This window comes from Lygodium microphyllum, chromosome 17, assembly GCF_053477565.2.
Source record: "Lygodium microphyllum isolate KBCC chromosome 17, Lygodium_microphyllum_v1.1.10, whole genome shotgun sequence".
In the NCBI taxonomy this organism is placed as follows: Eukaryota; Viridiplantae; Streptophyta; class Polypodiopsida; order Schizaeales; family Lygodiaceae; genus Lygodium; species Lygodium microphyllum.
The window spans coordinates 80,043,482-80,064,450 of record NC_141151.1 but is presented as its reverse complement, the minus strand read 5'-3'; the positions used below and the strand labels follow the sequence as shown (position 1 = coordinate 80,064,450).

The following is a 20,969-nucleotide window of genomic DNA, read 5'->3' as shown; positions in this document are numbered from 1 at the left end:
ATCTTCCATGAGGCACATGTGAACTCGATCCTACACATCGGATGCCGGAAAATAGAATAGACTTGCTACATCTATGAGGAGGTGATCAAAGTCTTGCCAACATATAGAATTAAAGTAATGGGACGAAATGAACGTCATGGGTATCAAAAAGGGGGATTTCCTGAACCTCCCATGACTTATCGCTTCCTGAGAATCCATTCCCCAAATCCATATTACTATTCTGTCCTTGTAGCTGAATCTAATAAGGAATTATGAGCATGGCATTGATGTATCTCTTGGAAAGAAAATCATTCTAACCAATCTCTATCTATCCATAAATAATTTTACCTGAGGCTTACGCTTCTTTATGAATGAATAGGAATTTTACGATTATTTGACTTGTTGTACATGATTGATGAAAAATAATATGCGCATTGATATAGGTTGTCTAGAGATATATTGACGCAATTTTTAAAGTGAAACCAGATACAACCCCAAATGCAAAACTAGAGTTTTATTCCTGCACTAAGTCTCTGGCGGAGGCACAAGAGAAGAAGTTTCTTCTCAAACAAATTAAACCACTGGAATTTGACAGGAAAGGGAGGACTATTGAAGCCAATGCCAAAGTATGGATTGAATCCATGGAGGATTACTTCAGTGCAACAGGAACATCACCTACAAACTAGGCCATGATTACCAAGCTCAAACTTACCGGCGAAGGTAGGCTCTGGTGGAAGAAATTGTGTAAAGACCAAGTAATCACGGAAAGCACAATAACTTGGGATAAGCTAAATGAAGCAGTGCAGGGAAGGTACATGCCACCTACATACAGAACTCAGAAGATGAATGAGTTCTTTAAGTTGAAAAATTTGGGCATGTCTCTGGAGGCGTACTACCTCGGGGGGTCCACCTATAAGAAATCATCTATATAATGTGTGTTCAAAGGATATTAAGAAATACCATTTCTTTACATGCTATACAGCCTTAAAATGAACCCTTTTACTTTACTAAACTTACAATTTTTTTTCAAATTGTAATTTAAAAATCCCTTTTGTAAATATAATCTTATAAATGTAATAAATTTAATACCCTTTCTTTTGAGCTCACATGGTATCTCACATGTTCTATAAGGTGGACTCCACGAGCGTACTACTCGAAATTTGTCTCCTTGTTAAAATACGCCCCGACAATGAGTATTCCCCAACAAGTCTTGAAGTTTTGTGATGGGATGAATTTTGTCTCCTTTGACACACTCAAATTCAACTCTTTTGTTGGTATATTCTCAGTTATTTACTACTTCTACTGCCAACAAAATGGGCAAAGATTCACCCTCATGCCGATTTAAGGGTATCAAGTTCCACACATGGCAAACTAGGGTCAAACTAATCTTGATGGAAAACTAGGGTCACAAGTGGTCACTAACTCCCATGTGTCATTATCTGTAAATGCAATTGTTTCTTCATCCATAGCATGATCCCAATACTCATTACCCACTGCATCCTCAAAACAAGTGGGTTTTATATCCTGTGCAACCTTAGTCATGTATGCACAATGATGAGCTGCATAGCTATCATATGCCAAACATCAATGCGTTAACATTCTCACTATACTTGACCTGTGTGGACCTAGATCACTCCAAGTGCTTTAGCATCCTCTTGTGCCATCCACACATCAAGTGTTTTAATAGATGGAATCCCAAACTCCTCATCTAAGCTTTGCTTAAAGCCATTTGAATTAGCATCAACATGACAGAAACCTGATGATATATCTATCACAATAGGTGAGTCTCCAACTTTCTCTTTATCTTTTCTTGACATTTGTGATGTACTTGTTGGTAGAGTAACATGTGATCTCAAACTGCCACTCCATGTTCTATCAATAGAACCATGACTAGGAGACTCGTGTAGCCTACTCATTGTCTATGACCACCGACTTGTTTTTTGTATAGCTACATTCTCATGCCCATTAATCCCAACTGTATCCAGCACATTACTGTATCAACTACTCATTTGATCAAAAATAATATCCCTGCTAACTCTCACCTCACGGGTAACATGATTATGATATCTATATCCCTTCTACTCAAGAGAATATCCAACAAATACACATTTTTCTGCTTTGGGGTCCAATTTAATGTGAAACTCATCAAGAATATGCACATAAGCAATCCATCCAAATACTTTTAGATGGGATAGATTTGGTTTTTTACCCATAAGCTTCTCTTTAGGTATCATACCATGTATAGTAGTAGTGGGTTTTTTAATTCATAATGTATACAACAATAGCAACTACTTTAGCCCAAAAGTGATAAGGCAAGTTTCTTTCTAACATGAATGCATGAGACACCTCTACGATATGATCGTTTTTATACTTAGCAACTCCATTTTGTTGCAGAGTATATCTACATGTATACTATCTCTATATATCATATTTTTGAAAAAAATCAAAAAACGCATTTGAGATATATTCTCCCCCTCAATCCGATCTTAGGCATTTAATATGCAACCTTGTCTCCTTCTTAATTAAAGACTTGAAGCTTTTAAAGTGAGTGAACACCTCACTTTTGTCATGCATAAAGTAACTCCATACTTTGTGAGTATGATCATCAATGAAGGAAACATAATACCTACAACCACTCAAAGTTGCAGTTTTTATAGGACCCCACACATCAAAATGTATCAAGTCGAGTGGTTTCTTGCATACATGCTTTTTATGTGGAAACACCTGCCTTTCTTGCTTTCCAAGTTGACATGCTTCACATCCTTTGCGCATCCCATCAACTCTAAACTTAAGCAAGCCATCCACTATCTATTTTGATTGCATGTCTTTTAGTCATTGCACATCCACATGACCAATTCTCTCATGCCAAATTTCAATATCAACCACCACAACACCTGTATCATGTGCAAATATGGTAGCATCCATTTCATGTAGACTTTCATCAAGAGTAAATAATTTTCTAGTATGTTTTTCTTTTGAAATAAATTTTTAGATCTTCTACATAGCAACCATAAGATATGAACCAAACCTAGAATCTCCTTGTTCTACAATCTCGCCACTACTATCTCACCAATAGAAATCACATCAACCAAGTACTTAGTTTTGCCATCCTACATACTCAAATGAATATTTCCAACATGACTAATGGGGTGAGTTATATCATCCCCTATCTCCACATAGCTCGAAGACTCTAGACTGCACATCTCTCTAAACGACTCTCCATTAGAGGTCATGTGGTTAGAAGCACCTGAATCTATATACTATACATTATTCTTTGATGAACCATCAATAGTCATAGTGTTCACAAAGTGCTGCATAGCAAACAACTATTCACTTTTGCCATCATTGTTTCTACTACCAGATGCATAGTTACCTTGCTCCTAAAGTATCAACATTAAAATTAAGTTTGCAAAGTCAGGGATATTATCCCTTGTACTTGGTTTGTAACTACGTGTGAGGCATTCGGTGGCTTCTTCCAGGCGGATCACGCTTCTCATTAGTTGGGGTTCATCAAATTCCAAGGTTTTCCTTCTTAGACTGTGTCCAATTTACCAGTGTCTGATTCTGGGGATCGGACATGTTCAGGTCTGATTGTCACAATCGGACAGGGTCTGTCCGATTGGACAGCTGGAGTTGTGGTCCTGGGAGTCTGATCCTAGGGCGTCTGATTCTGGGTGGCTTGATTGGGGTATGTTCGATTGGACGATTGGGTATCCGATTGGACGGTTGGTTCGATTTTTGTGCGTCCTATTCTAGGAATCGAACGTCCGATTTGACAAGTGTCTGATTTTGGAATGGTTCGATTTTGAAAATCGAAGCAGGTATGTCCAACCGGACAAGGCTACTGGTTTGATTCTATGATCCAAGTGTCGTGATTGGATGGGTTAATTGTTCGATCGGACAGGTTGTGTGTCTGATTATGGGTTGTCCGATTGGACAGTTGGTTCGATCAGACAAAAGGGGTTGGTCCAACTACCAAGTGTGTTCGAATGGACGATCTAGTGGTTTGACTCCTAGCAGTCGAATGGTCCGATTCTTCCAGTTGGATGGTCCAACTGCCTGACTCTAGGAATCAAACCAAGACATGTTGGTCTGACTCGACGGTGCAACACGATGCATTTCGGTTGATTTCTCCATGCAGTGGTTGTGGCCACCTCCAGAACTTTCCAGATCAAGAAAATACATAGCTAGGAAGGTTTGTGTCAACCTGGTATGGCCGAAGAACTCCGAATCATAAAATACTCTATGCACTCTTTATGGCCTCTTTCATAAGTTAGACATCAAGGATTTGAATACCCTTGGAATTACATTGAAGAAGACATGATAGTAGCACCTAAAGTTCTTGCATGAAATGCTATTGCAAAATAGTTAAAGGCTAAGAAAGATTGGGAGTAGACATAGAGTAAAGTCATTTACTAGCTATCTATTAGTGTCATAGATAGCATGATGGGCTATTTGCAAAAATCTAAAACTCTCGCTATTGCATGAAAGAATTTGGCAAGGTTGTTCAAAGTATATATAAAGACCAGAAAGCTACATAACCAAGTGAAAAGAGAGAACCTATCCATTAGTGATTATGCATTGAAGATCAAGAGTATTGTGGAAGCTTTTGTATCTATCAATGTGATAGTTGATGATGATGATGATGATGTTGTGCGTGCATGTTTAGATGGACTTAGAGATAAATACAAGAGCTTCATGTCATCTATTATAGATTATGGTTGAATAGTTTGAAAGGGTGTTTGGTGTTGTCAAGCCAACCCGTGGACAAGAGCATCAGAGCTACACTTACTTTTTTTTTTCACTCACTTTGAACTCCACCACTCGAAGCTCAATTAAGGAAAACTAAAAGCTTGATTTTGCAAAGTACACAGAAAAGAGCACACACACACCCACCCACACATAGAGTGAGGGTAAGTTGAGGGCTGATTGTAAGTAACAAGGAACACACATGGACCTAAGGACTTGAAGAAACCCACCAATAAGAGAAGACTCAAAGACATAGAAGGGATATCGAATCCCCAAAGGTAGGACCAAGCGGAGAACATGGCCAAAGATCTGAACACAATAAGGACAGACAATACCACGGAAGTGGATCTGCTCGACCTTATCAACTTGATCAACAATTTGGTAGAATAGGAAGTCTCAGACATGGAAGGAGGCAGCTCAGGTCGTAGAGGTGATGAGGAGCTTAACCTAGGAGACTTTCCTGAGGTTGTTCAACATTTAGTGAACCAATACAACACTCAAACCCGACTAGAATACCACAATAGGCTGGTAGAGAACATCATAGTAGACTAGAGGAAGAGAGAAAATTGACCCATAAGACTCCGCAAGGTCTGGCTACATACAACTAAGATTAGCAAACCAAGAACTTGTGCCAGAGCTTAAAAATGTGAGAGATCTAGAGAGTGCTACCCTTAGCAGGCAAGAATCGGTCAAAGAGCGAGAGAGCACTGGAAGGAGATCTCACACTGAGCGAGCTGCTAACAAAGTGGCTGTTAGATAACATGGCCACAGAACAAAGCGCTACAACATTGGCAACATTGCTACTGATGGGGTTGGGAGTCAACTAAGGCCCTAAGAATCAATCGAAAACCGTTATGGTAGCAAAGCAACTAGACAAATACCAAGCTACCGACGACCCATACAGCTTCGTGGAGCAGTTTGAGTAGGTCTGCGAAGCTAACGGCCTCATTGATCCTTCTCAATGCTCCCAAGCCTTTGGACTGTGTTTAGGCAAAAAGGGTCGAACCTGGTACACAAGTCTGGATGCTGTGGAACGTGCCAATTTCAATGGCTTGAAAAATCTCTTCATTAAGAGATTTTTCGAACCTAGATACTCTGATAAAAGCAGAAAAAGAGAGAGAGAGGACATTTGAGATTATGTGACCCACGTAAGGAGCCTCTAAAAGAGAATTCCCCTGGGTGAGAGACCAACCGAAAGGGCGGCATCCACGATATTCATCAATGGAATATGGGGTGAGGAGCTCTACAAAGCCTTGGTCAGCAACTCAAGCTTGCAATGAGATGCACTGGCAAGGGTCTTTGAAGAAGCTATTAGAGTGGATGACTAGCTCAAGGAAAGAGGTTCCAAAGGCTCGAATCAAGAAGAGTCCAGTGTCAGGAGTTTCGAGAGAGCCTCAACGTCGAGTGAGAGAATAGACTCAAGCACTCAAGACAAAGGAAAGGGCACTAAGTCAGGACAAGAGCTAGCAGAGATTAGAATGGACATAGCCAAACTGCAGGAAATGATGAGATGACCAACGCGCCCACATGTCCAATGTGTGCATTGTGGCGGGAATCACTTGCCAATTGAGTGTCATGACCCTAGGTCATGACCTTATGCTAATTGTGGTAGGTTCGGCCATGAAACCATGCATTGCCGATTATCTCGGAGGCTCCCATACCTGCAACCTTACGGTCAACTCCACCCTGCGAATAGACCACCAAATTTCTTTGGAAGGGGAGCCCTGTTGGCTCTTCCAACACCAAATGGCTCTAAATCGACCATCCCTAGGAAATAAATATGAGATGCACTGAGTGTGGAATCACTCATCTCTTTGTCAACTGCCCTAGGTGGAGAACATCCTCTAGTTTGGCAAATGAGCCATCAATTCCATTGGGGTTGTTCGATGTCGAGACACTCGACGGGGAGGCCACAACTATCCCGTTACATGTCATAACCCATGCACAAACAAAGCAGGCCGGCATATCATTGCTAGGGCCTAGCAACCATGACGCAACCTCAGTTGGAAAGAGGAGTCAAAGACGAAGGAAAAGGAGACCAGATGCTAAGATCACCCTCAAAATCGAAAGTGCCATGACTTTGTCGATTGGAGAGAAATCCATTGATGCAGAAGAAGAGACATCAGCACCTTAGACGGCTGAAAGGGAAAGTAATAAGGTTGGGGAGTACCCCAACCCGAAGAAGTGCCAAGTCGAAGCCATCAAGAATGTGAAAGAATGGGTAAGGGAGGCCTAGGAGCACCTAAAGAACACTGAGCCCATACTGAAGAATGAGATTGATGATCTCTCAAGCATAGGCACCCCAATCTCTCCCCCACAACCAAAACCAAGGGAGGCAATGGAACCACAAGCTGAACCGCCTAGACAAAGTCTAACCAGCTCAAGCCGGCAAAATAATCAAGGCCATTGGCAAAGAACCACAGACCTAGAAGAGAGGCGAGTGACTAGCAACCTCCTCAATACACTGGTGACCACTGCGGTAACTCTGAGCTTAGGAAACCTACTAAGGTAGCACCCAACACTATGGTAGGAGCTTAAGTAGTGGATTGAAGAACCAAATGAGCCAATTGCCATAGACTTGCTTGAGCATGATGCAAAAACTCAAATACCGAGCCTAACTCTGCACTCCATATCCAAATCCCTACACGTCAACACCTTTTGGCAAGGCACGAAAATGCATGCAGTCCTGCCAATCCTAGCACAAGGAGACATCACCAGAAAGGGGATTTTGGACACAAGGGCAGGAGTGAGTGTACTAAGCCATTGGATACTCCAAACTTGGGGTAACCCACCGGTCAAGACTATTAGATTTAATGTCACACTGGCAAATGAAATGAAGGTGAAGCCATTCGGAGTGTTAAAAAACTGGCCAGTAAAGATCGCAGGGATCCGGTTCTCTGTTGTCTTCATAATCATGAAGGGAGTGGACTACGATATCCTGCTAGGATGGCCCTGGATGGGCAATGCGAGAGTCGTAGAAGACTAGGGAAATGGTCTTCTCTTCTTGGGCAATTGAACAGAAGCTATGAGAGTGGAAATGGTCACTTGGAAGACTACCCCAATTGACCTAAACACCATCTCCACCATGCTAAAGGGCGATGGATAGACTAGGGGATCCTATGGGGCCCTTACCAAGTATATTCCATGCCCTGAGAACAAACGAGACTAGATACACGTTCCAACTACCATCGACCTACTGTTCTCAGATACTGAGGAGTACGAACAAGCCGTCAAGGTGACTGATCAATTCAAGGGCACATCTTCAGTACCAGTCTGCATGATGACCAGGAGTCTACATGGAAGACCCTCTCATGTTGCATTCAGAGTCCCAAGCAATAGACGCGAGCTCTAGGAGGTCCTAGGATACTTAACCAACAAGTTGGCTGGCAATATAGCGACGACCCTTAAGCCACTCCAAGATCTCTTGGATGATCATGAATGGCGATGGTCCAAGGTACACAGTTTGAACTTGAATTACAAACTTCTTGACCAACAAGAAGGGAGTAGTCAAAACCAAGAGAATTAGGAGCAACCTAACGAAGACAGCTCCGAAAACAAGTATGAGAATTGTTGTTCCTTTAGTAGAGAGCTAAAAGGAAATCGATATCCTAGAGTACGACACTTGGGGACATGTAATCGAACAAATACAAGCAGACCCCAGACCACGCAAGCAAAGTGCACTTAGAGATGGAGTCAGATGTGAGGACTACGATCAAACTTGGTTGGAGCACACATGTCCAACCAAGTGATATACCACTACTGCGAATGAACTCACCTTTGGAGCTACAGCCACCAGGAGAGAGCCCCTCTTTTAGCGAAAACGGAGAGTTTGATTTCGAATCAGAAGTCAGCTCAGATAGTGATCTTGAAATACCTCGGTCTCCCAAGACTAGATGCACTAAGGGGGACCTACCCATTCTTCTATGATGCCGACGATTAAGGGAGGAACGACAAATGTTGAGCAAAGAAACGCTGACAGAGGAACAACGAAAACTGCAAGACCTACCAAAACGGTTCACGAAGTTCAAAAAGGGAGATAGGGTGGTGATCTTGATAGGAGCCAAACGACAACGGCAAGCAAGCGAACCCATCAAGGGCTGCCAAGGTCAAGGAGGTCAATTTAGCTAGGGAGGGGGAGACCCCACGACTTGTCTTTATAGTCAATGGCTTGGCTAAGCAAGATGAGGCAAGTCTCATTACTCTCTTGTGAGAGTATGTAGACACCTTTGCTTGGTCCCTAGAAGAGCTCAAAGGGGTGGACCCGAGTGTAGTGTCTCACAACATACCCATGACACCTGACGCAACACCGGTCAACAAACACCGACCGTATCCCATGAATCTAAAGCATGATCAGATGTTAAGGAAGAAATTAACAAGTTGATGAGAGTGGGATTCATCTACGAAATTGAACACACGGACTGGGTCTCACCCATCATCATCGTCCTAAAGAAAAATGGGAAGATTCGAGTGTGTGTCAATAAGCTTAAGTCAATACTTTTGTAAAAGAGCGCAAGGCGCATTGTGATTTACTTTAAGAGCACTGAGCTCTGAGCTATGCAAATTGTAAATATAGATGAGCAGTAGGAAGGAATTTAGGAAGATAGAAGAATAATGGAATTTAGGGCCTAGGCTATGGCCGACCATGTAAAAAGGGGACGATTGCCCAAATGGGATTTAGGGCTTTGTATATAAAGTTCAAAAGATGAAAGAGAGCTCATTCTTTGGTGTGTGGCAAAAAGCTTCTTCTTCTTCTCTTCTCTTGTCTTTTTGTGAGCGCTTGAGTGAGGGAGTGTGAGAGAGTGAGGGAGTGAGCGTGTGAGAGTGAGGGATCGAGGAGAAGAAGCTCCCCATCTCCTCTCTTCATCTTCTCCTCTTCACTTCTCTTCTCTTCTCTCACGCGACTATGGAGAATAGAGCTTGATAGTTGAGGTTGCTTGAGCTTGCCTCAAGGATCATGGAGCTACCTGTGTGCAAGAGAGAGGAATATACTCGATCAAGCATCAAGGTAAGCTCACTAAATGCCATGGGTAGGGATGGCGCGTCGGCTATATGAGAGGTAGCCATGGCCACTCGGCTTGAAACGCTTGACCAATAAGCGGTTCGTAGGTCTCAGGGGTTGAGCTAGAGAGCTCCCTTCAGCTGCTATGGTCATGTAATGCTTAATATACACATGGTAGACTGAGGATCGACCAAGAAACCCTCTAAGAGTGGTAGTTTTTACAAGAGTTGGCCAATCTCTAACACATTGTATTTTCTTAGGGTCAACCTAGTTACTTTTTTTTACTGGCAATATATCCCAAGTATTCCAACTATGTTTGCATAAAAGAGAACTTCATCTCCTTAGCAAAGATTTTGTGGTGATAGCTTGATGTTGGTTCTAGCTCATACTAGCCTTTCCCCAATCATTTTGGGCAAGAGGCATAATGCTTCTATGTGTGTGTGTGATTTCTCTTTTCTATTGTTTAGGGTTTATAGCTTGATGTTAGTTTTCTAACTCTTACTATTTTTTTATTGCAGAGATCTTGAGAGAGAGAGAGAGAGAGAGTGTGTGTGTGTGTGTGTAGTTAGTGCAAAAATTCTTTCACCTCTATTTGTTGTCCACTCTTTCCTTATTACAAACTGTAGGGTGGAGCCATGTGATCACAATGATCATAATAATAAAATATGATGCCTAGGTATGGAGTTTTTATGGTCAACAACACTCTTGCCATGCAACGGATGGCTTAGGGTGCAAAGTGCACTCTATTTTTATGACATTGCATCTCATGCAACCTAAGCTCAAAGTGTCAAGAAAGGTTGAAAACTTTTTATAATGTATAGTGATAATAAAATACTTTTTATACTTGATAATAATATAACATTAAAATTTTATATATTAAGAAACATTAATATATTAACAACAACAACAAGATATATATATATATATATATTATTACATCAATGATTATTATATCAATGGTAATCTGACAAGACATTCAATCCTCTCACTCACTCAATGCTTGCTTTCTCCTCATGTAATGTCATGTGGAAACATCTTACAAAAACATCAAACACTGATAGACAATGCACGAATGGGAAAATGGTCGTTTCACCATATTTACGTGCTCTCCCTTCAACTTTATTACGTATTACCACAATTAGTTGGCCTAACTTCAAATTGTCATTTTAAATTGGTTGATAAGCCAGCCTTGTGAGGTCCCCACACCCTTTCATGTGTGCATAATCAAATACTAGCGTTAGCTTCACTGCCTTGAAGCAGCAAGCGAAGTTGCCGTGCGATAACTTCACTCAACAATCCATTTCTCATCTTTCTCTCTCCTCTTTTTCCTCTCTCTCTCTCTCTCCCCCCCCAAAAATTCCCTATGTCTAATTCTCTCTCTCTCTCTCTCTCTCTTTCTTTGCCTTCTATTTTACTTTTTTTTCCTCTCCTGGTTCTCTCTCTCTCCTTTTATTCTCCCCCCTCTCTCCTCTCTTTTCCTTCTCTTTCTCTCCTCTTTTTTTTTTTTTTTCTTCTTCTTCTCTCTCTCTTCATTCTCTTTTTAAATTTTTTCTTTTCTCTCTCTCTCTCTCTCCTCTCTTTTCCTTCTCTCTCTCTCCTCTATTTTTCAAGTTTTATCTTTTCTCTCTCTATAATTCTCTCTACATGTTCTCTCTTCTTCTTCTTCTTTCACTTTCTTCCCCCCCCCTCAGTCTCTCTTAAAGTATGTAAATTTTATCTTTTCCTTATATATAATTCTCTCTTTATGTTTATATTCTCTCTCTTCTCCTCTCTCTCTCTCTCTCTCTTTCTGTCCCCTTTTCTTCTCCTCTTTCTCCTAATTTTCTTTTTTTCTTCTCTCTTTTAAATTTTATCTTTTTCTTCTCTCCTTCTCTCTTTTAAATTTTATCTTCTCTCTCTCTTCCCCCCTCTCTCCTTCTCTCTCTCAAAAAATATTTAAATTTTAAAAAGGCTTTTCTCTTTTCTATTTTTCTCAATCTCTCTTCCTCTTTTCCTCTCTCTTCTTCTTATTATTCTTATTCTCTCTCTCTCTCTCTCTCTCTCTCTCCCCCCTCTCCTCTCATTTCCTTTTCTCTCCTCTTGTTTCTTTTTTTTTCTTCTCTCTTTAAATTTTTTTCTTTTTTTTCTTTTAAATTTTATCTTTCCTTTCTCTATAATTCTCTATGTGTTCAAATTCTCTCTCTTCTTCTTCGTATTTTCTCTCTCTCATTTTCTTCTCTCTATCTCAGTCCTCCTCTCTCCTCTTTTTTTATTTTTTCTTTTCCTCTCTCTCTCTCTCTTAAATTTTATATTTCCTCTCTCTATAATTCTCTTTCTCTCTGTTCCCTCCCTCTCCTCTTCTTTCTTTTTTGTTCTTTGAATATTTCTCTCTCTCTCTCTCTCTCTCTCTCTCTCTCCTTATTTTAATTAAAAAGAAAGTTATTTTTTCTTTTTCTTTTCTCTTTCTTTTAAATGTTATCTTTCCTTTCTCTATAATTCTTTCTCTTCTTCTTCTCATTTTCTTCTCTCTATCTCTCTCTCTCTCTCCCCCTCTCCTCTCTTTTCCTTTTTCTTTTTCTCTCGCTCTCGCTCTCTCTCTCTCTCCCTCCCTCCCCTCTTCTTTCTTTTTTACTCTTTGCATATTTCTCTCTCTCTCTCTCTCCTTATTTGAATTAAACAAAAAGTTTACATTTAAAAGTTTAATTTGTGTGTGTGTGTGTGTGAGAGAGAGAGAGAGAGAGAGAGAGAGAGAGAGAGAACCTAGGCCCTACGCATGAGAGAGAGGGGGGAGGGGGAGAAGAAAAATTTTAATTAAAAAAAGTCTATTATCTTTCCTCTTTCTCCCCCTTCTCTCTCTGTCTTCTTCTTTTTAGGCTTATTCTTCTCTCTCTCTCTCTCTCTCTCTCTCTCTCTCTCTCTCTATCTCCTTCTCAAAGTGTGTGAAAAACTATGTTTGAAAATTTTTAAATTAAAAAAGCTTTCAAAATGTTTAATTAAAAAAGTTTAAATTAAAAAGTTTAATCACAGAGAGAGAGAGAGAGAGAGAGAGAGAGAAAGAGAAAGACTTTTGATTTAAAAAGAAGTTTGATTTAATTAAAGGAGAGAGAGAGAGAGAAAGAGAGAGAGAGAGAGAAAGAGACTTTTGATTTAAAAAGAAGAAGTTTGATTTAATTAAAGGAGAGAGAGAAAGAGAGAGAGAGAGAGAGAGAGAGAGAGACTTTTGATTTAAAAAGAAGTTTGATTTAATTAAAGGAGAGAGAGAAAGAGAGAGAGAGAGAGAGAGAGAGAGAGAGAGAGAGAGAGAAAGAGAGAGAGAGAACCTAAGCCTTACGCATGAGAGAGAGGGGGGAGGGGGAGAAGAAAAATGTTTACTTAAAAAAAGACTATTCTCTTTCCTCTTTCTTCCCCTTCTCTCTCAGTCTTTTTCTTTTTATCATTCTTCTTTTTCTTCTTCTTCTTCTTCTCTCTCTCTTTTACTTCTCAAAGTGTGTGAAAAACTATGTTCGAAAATTTTTACATTAAAAAAAGCTTTTAAAATATTTAATTTAAAAAGTTTAAATTAAAAAGTTTAGTGAGAGAGAGAGAGAGAGAGAGAGAGAAAACCTAGGCCCTACGCATGAGAGAGAGGGGGGAGGGGGAGAAGAAAAATGTTTAATTAAAAAAAGACTATTCTCTTTCCTCTTTCTCTCCCTTCTCTCTCCGTCTTCTTCTTTTTATCCTTCTTCTTCTTCTTATTCTCTCTCTCTCTCTCTCTCTCTTTTATTCTATCTCCGTCTCAAAGTGTGTGAAAAACTATGTTTGAAAAATTTTAAATTTAAAAAAAACTTTTAAAATATTTAATTAAAAAAGTTTAAATTAAAAAGTTTAATCAGAGAGAGAGAGAGAGAGAGAGAGAGAGAGAGACAAAGAGAGAACCTAGGCCCTACACATGAGGGAGAGGGGGGAGGAATTTAATTAAAAAGGGAATGGGGTTTTAATTTAAAAAAGGAAGGTGAGGAGGGGAGGCTTTAATGAAAAAAGGGAAGGGGAAGAAAAAATGAGATATTTTAGGTGAGAAAAAGAGGAGGGGAGGGGGTTTTGATTAAAGAAAGGAGGTTTGGAAAAGGGACTAGGTTTAGGAAGCCCTCTGGGGTTCAAGGCTTTCCCCCTCCCCCCTCTCTCTCATGCGTAAGGCTTAGGTTCTCTTTCTCTCTCTCTCCTTTAATTAAATCAAACTTCTTATTAAATCAAAAGTCTCTCTCTCTCTCTCTCTCTCTCTCTTTTACTTCTCAAAGTGCGTGAAAAACTATGTTCGAAAAATTTTATATTAAAAAAAGCTTTTAAAATGTTTAATTAAAAAAGTTTAAATTAAAAATTTTAATCAGAGAGAGAGAGAGAGAGAGCCTAGGCCCTACGCATGAGAGAGAGGGGGGAGGGAGAGAAGAAAAATGTTTAATTAAAAAAAGACTATTCTCTTTCCTCTTTCTCTCCCTTTTCTCTTCGTCTTCTTCTTTTTATCATTCTTCTTCTTCTTATTCTCTCTCTCTCTCTCTCTCTTTTATTCTATCTCCGTCTCAAAGTGTGTGAAAAACTATGTTCGAAAAATTTTAAATTAAAAAAAGCTTTTAAAATATTTAATTAAAAAAGTTTAAATTAAAAAGTTTAATCTAAGAGAGAGAGAGAGAGAGAGAGAGAGAGAACCTAGGCCCTACACATGAGAGAGAGGGGGGAGGGGGGAGGAATTTAATTAAAAAGGGAATGGGGTTTTAATTTAAAAAAGGGAGGTGAGGCTTTAATGAAAAAATGGAAGGGGAAGAAAAAATGAGATATTACATGTGAGAAAGAGAGGAGGGGAGGGGGTTTTGATTAAAGAAAGGAGGTTTGGAAAAGGGAGTAGGTTCGGGAAGCCTTCTGGAGGTCCGGGGCTTTTCCCCTCCCCCCTCTCTCTCATGCGTAAGGCTTAGGTCCTCTCTCTCTCTCTCTCTCTCTCTCTCTCTTCTTTAATTAAATCAAACTTATTTTTAAATCAAAAGTCTCTCTCTCTCTCTTTTACTTCTCAAAGTGTGTGAAAAACTATGTTCGAAAAATTTTACATTAAAAAAAGCTTTTAAAATGTTTAATTAAAAAAGTTTAGATTTAAAAAGTTTAATCAGAGAGAGAGAGAGAGAGAGAGAGAGAGAGAGAGAGAGAGAGAGAGAGAAAGAGAGAGAGAGAGAACCTAGGCCCTACACATGAGAGAGAGGGGGGAAGGGGGAGGAATTTAATTAAAAAGGGAATGGGGTTTTAATTTAAAAAAGGGAGGTGAGGCTTTAATGAAAAAAGGGAAAGGGAAGAAAAAATGAGATATTACAGGTGAGAAAGAGAGGAGGAGAGGGGGTTTTGATTAAAGAAATGAGGTTTGAAAAATGGAGTAGGTTCGGGAAGCCCTCCGGAGGTTCGGGGCTTTCCCCCTCCCCCCTCTCTCTCATGCGTAAGGCTTAGGTTCTCTCTCTCTCTCTCTCTCTCTCTCTCTCTCTCCTTTAATTAAATCAAACTTCTTTTTAAATCAAAAGTCTCTCTCTCTCTCTCTTTTACTTCTCAAAGAGAGAGAGAGAGAGAGAGAGAGAGAGAGAACCTAGGCTCTACGCATGAGAGAGAGGGGGGAGGGGGAGAATAAAAATGTTGAATTAAAAAAAAACTATTCTCTTTCCTCTTTCTCTCCCTTCTCTCTCCGTTTTCTTCTTTTTCTTATTCTCTCTCTCTCTCTCTTTTATTCTATCTCCGTCTCAAAGTGTGTGAAAAACTATATTCGAAAAATTTTAAATTAAAAAAGATTTTAAAATATTTAATTAAAAATATTTAAATTAAAAAGTTTAATTTAAGAGAGAGAGAGAGAGAGAGAGAGAGAGAGGCCCTACACATGAGAGAGAGGGAGGGGGGAGGGAGGAATTTAATTAAAAAAGGAATGAGGTTTTAATTTAAGAAAGGGAGGTGAGGAGGGGAGGCTTTAATGAAAAAAGAAAAGGGGAAGAAAAAATGAGATATTACAAGTGAGAAAGAGAGGAGGGGAAGGGGTTTTGATTAAAGAAAGGAGGTTTGGAAAAGGGAGTAGGTTCGAAAAGCCCTCTGGACTCTGGAGGTTTGGGGCTTTTCGAACCTATAGCTAAAATAATATAGTAGTGAGTGATAATATAGTAGTAAGAAAGACAAGTACTTGCACGTGGAGAATAGATAGAAATAACACGTGAGTCATGTATGTAAGTATCGATATCTCTCCTACTAGATGTGACATAGTATAATATAAAAACGTCCCTATAGGATAGGTACAGACAAAGGGTTGGAAAAATGTAGAAATAGTAGAGAAGGTGACAGTAAATAGTAAAATATAAAAACGTCCCTGTAGGACAGGTACAGACAAAGAGTTGGAAAAATGCAGAAATAGTAGAGAATGCGGACTTAACGTCACGGTGCCATTTCACGATGGACTAGCCTAGTGAGACACTTTTTGGATGATATTTGGTATCGTACTCTCTCGAAGATAGCTGAGGCCATCCAATGCTTTGTGATACAGACAAAATCACACACTGTTGTCACGCATGAGTGGTAATATACATTGTCCATAGATGATGATAGGAGACACAAAACGAGCGTGCTTTTTGTCACGCATAATAATGAAATAAGTACACGTTTGTTGATTGATGGATGGCAGGTGCGGGGCCCGCCCGGTCAATTCAACAAACAAGCATCCCAGATTCCCAAAAGGTGATCGACCAGAAGATGGCGCAGGTTGTTCGTTCTGTGGACTTTGTGACGACGGGCCAGGTAGAGAGCTGTTGCGATCGTTGATGCATTAATCTTCCTTCCTCGGCCATGGCCGCCTCGTTTCTTGCTTGCGCGAGCTTCAAGTTTGCCCCTATTCCGCGTGGACAGTTTTCTTCAAGCTGCGGCCATCCATCACAGGTGTGTACACACACACACACACACACACACACTCTCTCTCTCTCTCTCTCTCTCTCTCTCTCTCTCTCTCTCTCTCCGGGCGTGCCGTGCAAACACACTTAAAGCCTGCCACAGAGGCCTGCCATAGACCTTCATAATCATTTCCACAACTCGATCCAGCATCTAAAAATGGTCCCTTCGTTTGCCTCTTTACTCAATGCAAACGAGGAGCCGACTTCCAGTTATGCCATCAAGTATGTCAGGCTTTTCATTGACCGTGCTCCATTTTATGTTTCTGGAGCGAACAAGTAGTTTTTAGTCAGGGTTGAACGTTCGTTTGTTCTTTCAAACCAGAATATGCCTAAATTTGCTGGTTGTTGACGCCTTGCCGGGACTAACTATGTGGCCATTATTACCTTTCTGCCAGTTTCTTGCAGGTCAGAAGTTTTCTCATGGAAAAAAAAGATGCCCTCGAGGCAGGGGTGGCACCTTGTACTTTTGTGTCAAAGCAGATATGGACAACAAGCACACGGGCACCTTTTCTCATGATTTGATAGAATCTGGCGAGCACTTTTTAGATGATGTTAGCCATTGGATCTCCAAGAAACTAGCAGAAAAAGTTGGTCCACATTTACCAGAAAATTTTGATCTTCTTGATTGGTTACCAAGTAGTTTGCACAGCCGAATTCATTCCGCCGAGAGAGCTGTAAGTTCCAGTCATCCTCTTCATGTTTATCATCTGAACTGCTCGTTAACTGCATTTGCTATTCCTTCTATGTGTATTCAAAATTGTTGATCACACTAGGGTGATGTGGCTGTACAAATTATGCTAAACCAATGACTATGGGCATACGAGTTTGTGGTGTGATTAGCATTGTTAAGTATGCAGGTATTAATTGTCTTGCTTCAATTTCTTCAAATTTGCATTTTTAGAATCAATAGTCCTACCAAGTCAACAAGAAACTTTCGGACACACTATTCCTTGGATCATTTAACCTTTAGATTACCAGGGCAGGGAGTGTTTTGACCACTTGTCTTATTGGATAGGGCACATATAGTATGCATTGTAAACCTTGGTTGGCTATATTTCAAGATGCAAGATAACACCATAACAATGCACGCACATGTGTATGCATGCACAAGCGCGTGCTCACACACACACAAACACACACATGGAGGGAGAGAGTTTGGCTTCTTGGTTGTAATTGCATTAAAAAAAATGAAGGATTCTTCTTTGAACACCTTTGTCTCAATGTATATTGATCAAGAAATTTTCCTTTTATTATTTTGCACTAGCCTTGGTTTATCGTAACTGTTTGTGTATGTTATGGGATATTGCTCGGAAAAGGCTTGCTTGGTTACGTCTTAATTGCTCTGGCATGCATCCGTTGCACTTTCGTTTGAAATGGGGTAACTTTGCAGGGCATTGTTTCTCGTGTGGAAAATTGGGGCATTTTATGGCCGGATGCCCACTAAAGCAACCGACTTCAGATGCTGAGCATGTTTTGCCGCACATGGAAGATATGGTGCTTGATGCTCCATCGCAGGATGCAACCCAGCCACCCAAAGTTTTGGATAAAGGTAAGCAACAGGTTTCAGGTTTGGATTCCCGTGGCAATGACTGGGTAGATGTACGTGCAAAAAAAGGTAAAAGGCTTGATGCTGGCATGGCGGATACTGTGCCTAATGCTTCACAAGATTCCTTGCGTACTTATATACGCAGGAAAGAAATGTTGTTTTCAGAGCACACTGCTCATGCTGTGGTTTCTTCTGCTCCTCAGAATCAGCCTACTAGGAAAGTATATACGGATGGTCCAAAGGGCCCACCTACTAAGTTGGCTTTTGATGCTAGAGGTAACGTGATTACCCCATGGGATCGTCATTATCCCCGTTCCATCCCCAAGACAGTGGATATACCGTCTACCTCTAAATCTGGCCGTCAGAACTCTTTTGCCGTGTTAGCTGATTTTTTGGATGAGGGAGTCCTTGACATTCTAGCAGAAAAGGTTAAATCGAGGCAAGCTCTGCCTCGCTCCTGATTTTTCTTTCTTGAATATACATGAAGATAGCCACGTGGAATGCGCGAGGCATTTGTTCTCGTAATAAGCAACATGCCATGTGGACTGTATTGCATGAGAATCAGTGGGATGATTTGTGTGCTATTGAGCATAAGAGTCACGGTGAAGCAGGAAAAGTTGTGGATTGCCATGGGTTTCGCTTGTTTTATGCAGGGACACATGCGAGACACTATTCTGGTGTGCTTATGATTGTACATGAGAAATATCAACCCGTTCTTATAAAAAATGATGTACATGGTGGTTTTGTGGTGATTGAAGTTTTATTTGAAGGAGAGATCCTCTGGTTACTTGGCCTCTATGCTCCAAATGATCCTTTATCCTGCCGGGATCTTTGGAATACTTTGTAGACCTCGTTGTCACTGGGTAGACAGGGTTTTTTGATGGGGGATTTTAATATGTGTGTTGATTCTTCGCAGTCCACATCAGAGCATTCGGTGATGGACGCCCTGGAAAGCCGCGTATGGAATGCGTTTGCTCTTGCCGTACTTAAGCAAGATCTCTGGTCATGGCTACACCCTTTTTCTACAGGTTTTACTTTCCATTCTACGCAGTATACAACTACATGGTCGCGGTTGGACCGCATGTATATCATGCAGGATGATGATTTTCTTCTTGAGATGCTGGAAATGAAAGTGTTGCAGCAATATGCCTTGTCGGATCATTTTCCTCTACAGCTTGAGATGCTTGCACAACCCATTGCATCTTTTAAGCAATTTCTGGATAGACTCCCGTTGCGTTTCAATTTGTCTTATTTGAAGCATTCAATCTTTCGGGGCTATATGCAGCAATTGATTGATAGATTTGTATTGGACTACTTCTCTGAGGGCAATGCTTCTTTTGAATGATTGCTCGCTAATGTGCAGTGGGTTGTTCGGCAGTATGGGATCCATCATGCCTCTCTTTGTCGGCGGCGTCGACAAGCAGCAGAGGAATTATTGGCTTTGGTTCGTTCGCTATTGGTGGAGACTCCAGATGATGCATTTTTGCTGCCACTGGCTAGGCGTTTGGCTGATCTTATTAAAGAGTTTCAGTTGAAATATTATCAGCAGGCCAAATTGCAAAATTTGACTGAGAATTTGCAAGACAATGCTTATCAGACTCATAAGTTCTTTCAAGCTCTCTATGCATCTCTTGCTCGAGAGAATATGACTAGACTCCAGGATGCAGAAGGTCAAATGGTCATTGATCCTCAGACTATTGTGAATATGTGCATGACTTATTTTCTAGACCTTCTTGGTTCTACTCCTTCACCTTCGGACCAAATTACTCATGCCCACTCAGTTTTCTACGATTTGGTCCGCAATCAGGTTCCACATGATATGCAAACTACTTTGGAGACAGATATTCGTGAGGCGGAGGTTATGGATGTTTTGTTACACTTGCCCAAGGATAAAAGTCCTGGTTGGGATGGTCTCACGAATGAATTTTTTGAGGCTTTTGGTACCCAACTGGTGAAACCATTGACGGCTATGTTTCAGCAGGTTTGGGAAACGGGGTTAATGCCTTCCTCATGGAAAGAAGGACTGATCAAACTGCTTCCAAAAGTTCCGTCGCCATGTCTGCTAAAACATTGGCGACCAATTTCTTTGATGGGTTCTATGTATAAAATCTTTTCCAAAGTAATGGCGAATCGGCTCCATAAGCATCTTCCTGCCATTGTGCATCCTCTTCAATATGGTTTCATTAAGGGCCGAAACATTCTGCACAATGTCTTAAATATGCAAATGGCTATTGACTATGCAAGGCACTCTAATCAGGAGGTGGTATTGATTCAATTGGACCTGGAAAAGGCTTTTGATTATTTAGACTGGTCTTTCATTGCAGAAGTTATGTCTACTATGGGCTTTGGTACTCGGATGTCTCATTTGATCTACACCATTAGTGTCGAGGCTTCTTCGCGAGTGATACTGAATGGTGGTGTTTCCGAGCCATTTGTCCTTACACGCTCTGTGAGACAGGGTTGCCCTTTGAGTCCTCTCTTTTTTGCTCTTACAATGGATCCGGTGCTTTCGATGTTATCTCATATGGCAGCTTCTACTCAGTTGGCTGGATTGTCTCTTCCTTTTGGACAACACTTCATGAGTCAATCCTTGACTGATGATAGCTTTATGATTTTGTGCGCGGACAAGGATAATCTTTGCAAAGCATTGGATGTTTGGACTCTTTTTGGTCATACTTTTGGCCTTCGTATCAATGCTTTGAAATCAGCCATTCTCAGTTGCACGGAGTCAGATTTGCAGTCTTTGGACTGGCAGGGAATGGTTGTTCCCCGTGGTTCCATTGTCAGG

The 20,969-nt window shown here is 40.7% G+C and overlaps 1 protein-coding gene across 4 annotated transcripts in view; it reads left to right on the top strand.

Moving 5' to 3' along the window:
• The first annotated feature begins 16,393 nt into the window (after positions 1 to 16,393).
• Positions 16,394 to 20,969, top strand: part of LOC148022081 (mechanosensitive ion channel protein 1, mitochondrial-like) — a 166,153-nt gene continuing 161,577 nt past the window's right edge. For 3 of the 4 annotated variants that reach the window (XR_015694455.1, XR_015694456.1, XR_015694457.1), the window contains exons 1-2: positions 16,402 to 16,624; positions 17,031 to 17,309. Coding sequence is in view for 1 of the 4 variants with exons in the window: in XM_087697698.1 (XP_087553824.1) it covers positions 16,535 to 16,624; positions 17,031 to 17,309 (369 nt within the window). In the remaining 3 variants the exon portion in view is untranslated. Of the gene's footprint in view, positions 16,625 to 17,030; positions 17,310 to 20,969 lie in introns of all 4 variants that reach the window. The other variant, XM_087697698.1, reaches the window with a different exon arrangement.